This window comes from Protomyctophum bolini (assembly GCF_963924005.1).
Source record: "Protomyctophum bolini genome assembly, chromosome: 9".
In the NCBI taxonomy this organism is placed as follows: Eukaryota; Metazoa; Chordata; class Actinopteri; order Myctophiformes; family Myctophidae; genus Protomyctophum; species Protomyctophum bolini.
Window position 1 is genome coordinate 12,823,648 of NC_137870.1, and position 10,789 is coordinate 12,834,436.

At 43.2% G+C, this 10,789-nt stretch overlaps 1 protein-coding gene across 3 annotated transcripts in view; it reads right to left on the bottom strand.

Moving 5' to 3' along the window:
- Positions 1-10,292, bottom strand: part of eml2 (EMAP like 2) — a 30,946-nt gene extending 20,654 nt beyond the window's left edge. The window contains exons 1-4 of one of the 3 annotated variants that reach the window (XM_080772545.1): positions 10,104-10,292; positions 2,177-2,407; positions 1,288-1,402; positions 729-833 (exon numbers count right to left, since the gene is read on the bottom strand). In XM_080772545.1, coding sequence (XP_080628671.1) covers positions 729-833; positions 1,288-1,402; positions 2,177-2,407; positions 10,104-10,176 — 524 coding nt within the window. In that variant the 5' untranslated portion in view covers positions 10,177-10,292. Of the gene's footprint in view, positions 1-728; positions 834-1,287; positions 1,403-2,176; positions 2,408-5,939; positions 5,962-10,103 lie in introns of those variants that run through there. The other 2 variants (XM_080772546.1, XM_080772547.1) reach the window with 2 other exon arrangements.
- Positions 10,293-10,789: the final 497 nt, after the last annotated feature.

Consider the following 10,789-nt stretch of genomic DNA (forward strand, 5'->3'; position numbering starts at 1 on the left):
CAATTAGTAAAAAATAACATAATAGATGTTACAGTATAGGATAGACAGAATGACCAGTAAGTTTAGTATGACAACCACGCATGACCTGATGTAGCCCTCCACACACCTGCTGCCCACGCCCCCAAAGACCTAGAGGATATAAATATACCTTTGTGACATGTGATGGGGGAAAGTACTTATAAGAGTGTGCACCCGAGCTGTGCTCAAGCAAGGTCACAGAGTGACAGAAAGATTCCTATATAGTGTCTGAAAAAGTAGAGACACGTCAGAATTCTCCAGGACAGACAACCCTCTGGCCTGTGCTTCAAGGGGCGCCTCGATCAGCGGACTGATATGATCGAATCTGATTTGTGATGTAACAGGTCGTATTTGCTTTCATTTATGTCTTTGCTGTTCATATGCATATCACATGACCATTCAATTTGGGATAAATATGGGCAATCCTTAAAATGCCAGATCTTGTGAATCCATGAGTTAAGTTTATTGGACTATTAGATAACCCTCTCACAGTAATGACGCATCACATGGGGACAGATGGTGAGTGTGAGTATGACTGAATTTGTGTATATGGGCCATGGCTGAAGTAGAGTCTCCATCTTCATAATCCACAAAAAGTGGACATTTTAGAAAAATGTCTTACACACACTATTTACAGAAATATTCTTATTCTGTGCAAGGCAGTTTAATTGTCAACTGAACACGTCTGAGTGAGTGAGTATGAGCGTTACCTCTTGCCACAGGTGGAACTACTGGAAGACGTGGTGCGACTTCTGGTGCTCTCTCCTCCCATCTCCCTTTTCACTAGGGTAAGGCGTTCTATAGACATACTCTTCCTGAGAGGAGAGGAGAGGAGAGGAGAGGAGAGGAGAGGAGAGGAGAGGAGAGGAGAGGAGAGGAGAGGAGAGGAGAGGAGAGGACAAGACAAGACAAGACAAGACAAGAGAAGAGAAGAGAAGAGAAGAGAAGAGAAGAGAAGAGAAGAGAAGAGAAGAGAAGAGAAGAGAAGAGAAGAGAAGAGAAGAGAAGAGAAGAGAAGAGAAGAGAAGAGAAGAGAAGAGAAGAGAAGAGAAGAGAAGAGAAGAGAAGAGAAGAGAAGAGAAGAGAAGAGAAGAGAAGAGAAGAGAAGAGAAGAGAAGAGAAGAGAAGAGAATTAAGAGAAAACACTCAATTGTATTCTGTAAAGGGACATTTCTGACACATGTTTATTTTAAAGCTTTTTCCCCACCCATAGATCACTTGCAATTATGCTATGGACCACTAGAGGGCCGGTGAGAAACATGTCTTTACCTCTTAATGAGCTGCAGAACCTCCTTCTTGGGGGACGAAGGTGAGGAGAGAAGACGCTTCTGTTGGACATATCCGTTACTGGGTCTGGAGGGGAGGGCCTGCAGGAGCTGACGGACTTGGAGAGATACAAAAAAATCAATTTTAGCTAGAAAAAAGGTCAAATGATTCCCCCCTCCATTATTTTTTAAAGATAACAAATATACTGATCCTAGTGACAAAATCCAGTGCACTGCACTGCGTGGGTTTATACATATTGAACCAATGAAAGTGTTCTCTTGTGACTCAATTGCTCAGTTTTTCTTTTCCCCATTTCCTGAAAAGGAGACGTTTTGGATATAGAATTTTCACCCCCCAAAGTGACTTTGTGTCAGTAGCCATCAGGCTCGACAACCAAGCCTGATCCACATCTGTTCTGTTCTGTTTACTAACTACTGCTTGACTCTGTACTACTGGAATATACATGTACACTACAACCATGACAGATGCCTGTTAATAATAACCATTGTAACTGTTCCATTGTTGATAGACAGCAGTTACTATACTCTCTGTTGATAAGACTGTAGCCTACATATATTATCCACTACTACTACGTTTGGGACATTATCCAGAATGATATCTATTGTTGTAGGTCAGCTGACACTGTACACACATATCCGTGCACACGCACACACAGTGTAGTTTGTAGATCGGCTATTTGAGCTGGTTTTGTTTGACATTATTGTATGAGAAAGTAGGGCATTAATGTTCAACAGGACATCAAAGTTGAAATGTGCCCGACAGCAACAATATACAATATGCCCCATACCATGAAAATGTGGTCAATAAGCCTCTGTCTGCCCACGTGACTGAGACAAACAACCCAGAGTTACAGACAATGTGATGCGTATACCTTTGGTAGGCGGTGCTGGAGACGAGGAGACCACAGGCCTCCTCCCAGCAGCTTGCAGGCCCACTGCTCCGGAGCCCAGGCCCTGCTCCTCACAGAAGCCCAGGCGGCGCAGGGCGTCGGCCAGCGCCGCCTTCAGCAGCTGGATCTCGTCGTCCTGGAGCTGAAGCCTCTGCTCCAGCTGGGACACGCGGTCCTCCATGTCCATGTTGCTGCTCGCCGACACCGTGTCATCTGGAAGACGAGGACAGACAAGAGGAGAGAAGATGAGACCAATGTGAGTTAAAGCCTAACTGGTATACAATGTTGTATGAGCAGAACGTTGCTGGCCATGAGAAACAAGACACATCCGGTCCCAAGTTGAAAAGCTGCAGCACGACATGGCAAACGTGAATCCTTCCTTTTTAACTATCACCACTTCACAAGCTTTAGGAGTGTTGGAGCAGTGGATGAACCGAGTTGATGAGCATTCATGACTGGGTGTGTCTGAGCCAGGCCAGCTCAGTGGCCTTGTGGTTAGAGTGTCGGCCTTATGAGGTCAGGGTTCAATACCTGGCCACCGGGTCATACCAAAGACTGTGAGAAATGGGACCCCCAGTGCCTCCCTGCTTGGCAGTCCCTGCGACCTAGCGTCATGTCCAGAGGGTGTACTTGTACATCAAGCTGCCTCACGCTACAGAAACAGGAGATAGGCTCCTGCCCTATAGGCCTCATAGAATACCTGTGTCTGAGGCGGGGGTAGGGATGGGTGATATTGACAATTATCACAAATATTTTTGGTGCTTTCCCAATATATTTTCGATACACCCACAATGATTTTATGAAAGTTTTCACATTCTTCGTATATAGCCTTCTGTACGTTGTGAAGCAGTGATGACACCAGCCGACACCAGCTTGGTGTCTGGTTCTGAATCGCCACACTCCACTCCTTCCCATCATCCCATTGGCTCTGTTGTCACGCCGTAGTGTGTCCACATACAGTAAACTGGGGCCCCTTCCCCTACCAATTTGGTTGCCTCAGACAATATCAGTGGGCTCGGCATCAATACAGAGTGCCGGACAGGCTGACACAACCCCTTCCTTCTCTCTCTGACCCTCTCCGTGACCCTTGGGAGGCCCACATAGAGGTCACAGTTTCTGATGTGGGTCTCCCATGTGACATCAAGTGCCATTTCAGAGCATTATATTCTTGTGTACCACCCAGAGCTTTTGTGTGAGCACATCATTTTATAATTTTGTATTGAATTGCACACATTGGCACATAAAATATGACTAACTGCACACAAATCTACTGTGTACTGTACAATATGCTATCGATACAATATTGTCACAGAAAATTTGGAATGCTACTCATTTGAAACAGTTACATTTCAAAGTATTTATGGACTATACAAACAAACTGGTACCAAAGAGGAGCTACTAACAGGGATGCTGGCAGACAGAGGCTCTGTTCTCTTAGTCACGTGTGTTGAGCAGACGGTGTCCTCTTACTGTCTCTTCTGACCTTCAGCTGTGTGTTTATCAATTGTAACTTAATTCTCTGAATACATAAGGAGGCTCATTTCTAAAAACAGATATCCACAGCTAAATTCTATCAAACTATTTTTGTGTTTGGTGCAACCACTCCCTTACAGAGCTGTGTGTTGGTGGGTGGCTGGCTGGCTGGCTGTGTCTGAGCATGGTTGTTTTTCACCACCTGTGCGCAACCAAACACACACACAAACACGCACATAATTAGCTGTATATACGATTTTGAGTGTGCCAGTACAGTACAGTGACAGTACAGTAGAGGATACAGTAGAGGGACCCCCACACGGTAACTCTGTCAGGACGCGGGCGGCACGCCGGAATTACAAGTTTAAACTTGAGTGTGTTCAAGTTTAAACTTGAGTGTGGGCTAACTTAGCAGGCAGAATTTATAAAGTCGATGTACTGTAATTGAAGCATGTGATGCTATAGACTAACATTTGTAATACGACCTCTACTGATAGACTGATCTATCTCGATCTGTGCTAAAAGAGGGAGGGCCTGTTAGTGAGCTCTGAAAAGATCGATCTGTTTTGCCTCTCCTCCACCATGCCCCCTCCACTCTCTCTCTTTCTCTCTCTGAGATTACTTTCACGGCAATGAAGTTGAACAGTTTCCAGCCTTAATCATGCAGCAGCCTCCCACCATTACATCACCGCCTCAGCCACATTACTGAAGGCACTTCCTGTTATACCATTAATCTGCAGCCAGCCCATATCAAAAGATTAGAATTTAATCAAGTCACAAAAACAAAGCTTCTGGTCAGATAGAACAGCTGACCTGACCCTGTGTTCTAAATATGTGGTTCCAATCCCCTCTCCCTGGCAGAACACACACACACACACACACACACACACACACACACACACACACACACACACACACGCCATTTTCCTTACGTCATACGCTAGGCAGGTGCTTGGAAATCCCACCCGTTAGCTTTGCTACTGTATCAATCACACACGTCACAGTCAAATGAGTCTCAGAGGAGCTGGAGATGACAATGGGGAGATTTACATAGCCCAGCTTCCTAACGGGCTAATCCGATAACATATGATTAAAATCTCACTCTTGCTCGCTTCTCAACGCAAACACACATTTTCATGATAAATGAGAGCCCTCATTCTCTATGCAGTACTTCTATTTTGGGTATAATAAGAGAGTATGTTTCAAGTTGACAACCTTTCCAATTTTGTGAATTCTGAAAGAACGAACAGGTAAAGAGAGAGACGAGAGATGGAATATAAGATATGAGTTAGAACAAGAGAGAGGGTGAGGGGGCTGGATTCACCTTCATCTCTACGATCAGTAGAACACCTGTTAAAAAATACAAATATATTCAGACCAAGCTACTACAATTCACTGACACATATTACAGCGCGCACACACACACACACACACACACACACACACACACACACACACACACACACACACACACACACACACACACACACACACACACACACACACACACACAAGGTGACACACGCACATGTCTGCCCCCATAATGTTCCAGAGGTACTGTACTGCAGCCACTGCGGAAGCCATGCTGCATACTGATACTGATACTGCACATTGTGATATAAAGTTGCCCTTCTGCTCACTCATCAAGAGGATGGAGCGTATAGCCTAACTGAGACATGTCAGGTTTGATTCCTGCCAATGTGCCCAAAAGTCAAACAGTGAGCCACCTATAGTCCTATACAGTACCTTACATTCTCTGTGATTAATGAATGCATCAGGTACATTTGCTAATGAAAAGTACAATTGCACCACAGAATATATAGCTACTGCTCAGGACACAAAAAGAACCACAGAGAGAGAACAGGGGTGGTATGCTGGAAGGGGAAAGATGGAGAAATGGTAGGAGAGGAGAGGTGGGACTGCGATATGGTGACTGGTGAAATCACCATGTTTAGAATACCCGCTGCAGCTGAAGACAATGTGATGTTTAATGAAGGGGGATACAAGTGCAGAAAAATAATTGTCCCAAATGATCAGAATTATCATTGAGGGCATCATCAAGCAAGCCTATAGGATGGGGGGATAGGCGGAAGGGACGTACAATACTGTACAATGTTACACTAGAAAGTTAGGATGAAAAAGACAAAGGATGGATGGTAGTTAGAGGACAAACCCCAACAATGACACAGAGAGAGTGGAGAGAGCGAGAGAATCGTAGGGCCAAAAAGCGGTGGGCTATGGTCAAATATGCAGTGATGCTCGATTTGCCTACCTGTCATTCTGCCACAGAACTGCCTAGTCACTCGTCCAGTCAGTCAGTCAGTCAGTCAGTCAGTCAGTAAGCCGGACACACCAGTCACTCATTCAGTCAAACAGTCAGCTGGTCAGTCAGACGGTCAGCTCCCCTTGAGGATTTCAGATCTCCAAGTGCTTCCTCCCTCCCCCTTCTCTGGCCAGTGGTCCCTCGCCCACTCTCTCTCTAATCCTCACGCCCTCCTTCCTGAACCACGCCCTCTCCTGTACATCTCATTCTAATCCCCCCCCCCATGCTCCATGCCCTCGTCCTCTCTTCTATCACTTCCATCATGCTTCCTCCTCCTCTCCTGTGTGCTGTGAGCTGTGGGCGGAGAGAGCAGAGGCAGAACAGGGTGGAGTTTGGCTCCGGGCCAGACATATACACTACAGTACACACACACACACACACACACACACACACACACACACACACACACACACAGTGCACAAATGCATCCACATCCTTGCTCTCTCACTCACCCTCCTTTCTCGCACACACACACACGCACAGCATCAGCAGAAGAATCAGCACAGCCAGGCACTACCAGGAAGTGATACTGCAGACATTGCTTCGGAGATCAATGACACGCACATGCACACGCGCGCGCACACACACACACACACACACACACACACACACACACACACACACACACACACACACACACACACACACACACACACACACACACACACACACACACACACACACACACACACTCTTTAATAATACACATAAACTTTAAGTTCATTATCACTTTCTTTAATATACTGTATGTATAGATTTATTTTTAAATAGGGAAGGGTACAGGTGGTGTGCTCTGAGGAAGTGCTAAGCAGACACATGACCAGAAGGTGGTGCTGATTAATGTGACAACACAGTCAAAAATGTTTAGATTTGTATTATTGTGAGAACGATGGCTTCCATTTTCGCATTGCAACTTTTCAGGACTAGAAAGCCTGCCGTTTCAATTAGCTTGGATTTCCCATTGATGATGTCACTGGTGGACGGGTTTCTGAACTGCCCACAGCCCTCCTATGAGACACAGACTGAGTAGAAAATAATTGTGCCTTTTTTTGTGATTATTTTTGAGGACCTAGTATATGAAGATAGGTTGAAAAGTGGTGAAGTGGTCCTTTAATCGATCGCATTGCAAAAATCTGGTATTCATTCATTCACATGCAGTGCCTCTTTCCTTCAACATCTCCTCCTCTGCATTTTAGTCCCATTGTGGGTGTTCCTGCCTGTGAATGAGGGGGATTACAAATTGATTTTCAGATTTGTTTTTTTGTTGAACACATCTGAATGTGTTCAACAAAAAAACAAATCTGGAAAACATAACTGGAATGCCTGAGTTACAGGCATTCCAGTTATGTAACATTAACTAAATATAGGCAATACAGTCTGACTAATATTTTAGACTAGTTCAATGAACCATTCTGTGTGAGTGTGGGCTACAGATCCCACGTTATGTGCCAGAGGTCTTCTGAACAGGGTATTAACTGTTGCAAACACTAAACTTAAAACAAAAGGTGACATAGCCTTTCAGGTTGTAGCACACACACTGTGGAATGCTCTTCCTTTTCAAGAATAAACTTAAAACACTACTTTTTGATCAGGCATTTCCAGATATTTCATGATGTTTTACCATGCATGTTTGTATAGTTATTTGCTGTCCTGTTTTTAGATCAACAGAATTGTATAGGATTTTTTCGGTTTCTTTCTTTCTTTTCGGTTTTTTATTCTCTGTTGGATGTAAAGCATTTTGTGAGTCTTCTCTGAGTGTGAAGTGCTATATAAGTAAAATGTACATATTACTTACTGTTTTCATTCGAGCTCAAAACATTCACTATTTCGGTTGCAAATTGGTTATTGTCCCCTCCAGTAATCCCCAATACAAACTGCCTTTGTTTGAAAATACAAACTTTGTTAAGAGTTCAGTCACTCTCTCCCTGTCCATGGTGCTGAATCTGTTGGGGTGCTTTTCTTAAAAATGTAAATGTCATAGCATAGATTGTATCAAACCTTCAGCCAGTGTGTTATATTGCTGTTTTTGTTATTTATTATTATTTTTTATCAGAGAATGATATTAACTGTGAATAATTTAGTGTACATTATTTAAGTAAAGAAAATATATAAACAATATTAGGATATGACGTACTGAACACAGTGCACCATATGCATATGCCTACAAATTGCATGGAAGCTAAACTCACTGTGTATCAAAAGGTCAATCCCAAATTATTCAATATTTTTATGGTTCATGTTAGTATGCCTGCATGTGTTGCGCTGAGTGCAAGATAAGGCCCTAGCCTAGAATCTAAAAGCCCTGTTAACATTGTCAATGACTCAATGTAAACTATTTAAAACCAGAGTTCATATACAGTACATGCTGTATCCCTTGTACTGCCATACATCACTTACTGTGTGGAAGTATGGGGGAACTACAAAACAATACAATTGGGCAGAAACCAGCCTACACTTTTTGGTCTATATTTTCAAAGATAACAAATGCAGGCATTGTATTAATGTGTTTTTTCTCGTTTAATTACCAAAATAAACAACAGAAATGTATGCAGCATTTATGCATCCAGTAGTTGGAGATTCTGTTCGGGACCAAAGTGTTGGATGGATTGTTGTTTTGTTGTATACTTTTGCTCTACATTTACAAACATGATTCCACTTTCCAGTTTCCACTAAGCTTCTTGCACCCTTCACCCGCACAGTCCATCAAAGACTAAACAAAATACTGGTCCCAGTCACGTGTACCGGGCCTCTGTTCTCTGAATACTATACCATATACTAAAATATCCATGGGTCTGCAGCTACTTTGGAGAAATCGTACACTAGTGTTCTGCTCTTGGAATATAAACATGCTAATAATGAAACACCATGACCCCTTGCTGTCTCTCCACCTGGCAACTCAATATGTCTGTGACAGACTGACTGTCTATCCATCTGTCTGTCTGCTCTTTTATCTAGATTCTGGACTGTTGATATCCTATCTGCATAAATGTTAACATCCTGTGGATCTATCACTGTCAAGATAATGATAACAAGGAATTATAATTTTGTTAATTTGCATGGAAAAGAGAGCATTATTCATCGTCTTCTTGTTGTGCTATACCAGGGTTGTGGTCAGTGCACATTTATTTATATAAATACAAAATTGCAGATGACACTGAAATCTAAGCAACAGATTAGTCCTAAATGTCACTTGTGTACAAACAGAGTTGTGTTTGACACAAGTAAAAAAAAATGCAAAAAAAGGTTTTGCTTGAAACCACAACACTGCATCGACTGAGTGACAACATGACACATTCAAGGAAAGGAAACATAATCCTCTACTTTGCAAAACTGTCACTATTGATGCCACTTATCATCTCCTGGTTGCTGAGTTATTTGCATGTATCCAAAGCTGCCCCTGACAACTAGCACTACAGAGGCTGTAAGAAAATATTCATGAGGCTACAGGTGGGAGAGAGAGAGCCCAGGGGGGTTTACTTCCATCAGAGCTCTGGTGTCAGACAGTCTATTAGTGTAAGTATATCACAGCATGTTTTAGTTAGAATAGACCTAGAACAGACAGCTTATGGAGTGAAGAATTGTTACAGTATGTATGAGATCTCTACCATTTGTTTCTTATTAAATGCATTTTCAGTTTTGAAATGAATGCTCATTCATTCATAAACCTGATCATAATAAGATATCAATATAGGCTACTGGCGGCACTGGTGAAACAGTCCCTGCAAAATGAGCACCAGACTCATTTTGCAGACTGACTGACATATAGCCTATTATAATGGCAGGCCATATCCTTAATCCTTTATAATTTGCACAATATAGGCTATAGCCTATACAATTAGCCAAAATAAATCAGGGTGGGCTACAAAATATGACTATCTGCAATCCAAAACAATATTTCTGTGGCCATCAACGCAGCAAGTTCAGCATTACCTCTGCTCTGAAGACAAGGTAGCGTATGCCATGCACATACAGTGCTACAGTAGATCTCCAGGTGATAGCAAGACAGCCGATTCAAGTGATATTTGTGCTTGAATGAAATTCAAGTCAATAGAAAGACCTCTAGTCAATTCGGGGGGTAAATGTTCTGCGTTGAAAGGAAAGAATCATCCTTACCATTGTTGCAGTACTGTAGCAGCAGCTGAGTGCTGTCATACAGGCTCCCACATGAAGCTATTCTTTCCGACATTCTCCCCTCCTCGTCTCTTGCTCTCCTGTACGTAGACGTGGCTACAGGTACAGGTAGACTGCGTCCTCCCGAGCAGTCCGTCCTATGTCTTGGTTATTCTTATTTCCCTTTGGTTATTTCGCCCCCCTCTCCCCGTCTTCTCCACATTCACAAACCCGAGCCCCCTTTCTTTTTTTTGCTGCGTCCGGTTTCCCCCCTCTCTGTAGTCTGTCCGTATAGTGTAGGCTACTCCTCTTCTCTCTGGTCATATGCCGCCAATGCCGGGGCGATATGTACTCCGCTTACCGCTGTTACTATAGCAACAGCCTCTCCACCGCCACTGGTTGGTCAGCCATTTGAAATGGCGTAATGAAAAGATGACTGCAGACTGATATAGGCCTATATATAAATATTTCAATAAATATATTATATTTATGCTTCTATAGAAACATGTCCGACAGTCAGTCTGAAACTTTACTGCATGGGTAGACCAGAAGCCTGTATATTATGCCTACAGCATTGCAGCAATACAGTACGTGTCGCTTTCCCTTGTTTCCTGTAGACCTACACAGCTGAATAATTGATTGTGGAAAGGTGTACGCACCTGTCGCACGTGTTCCCAATTGATAGTATC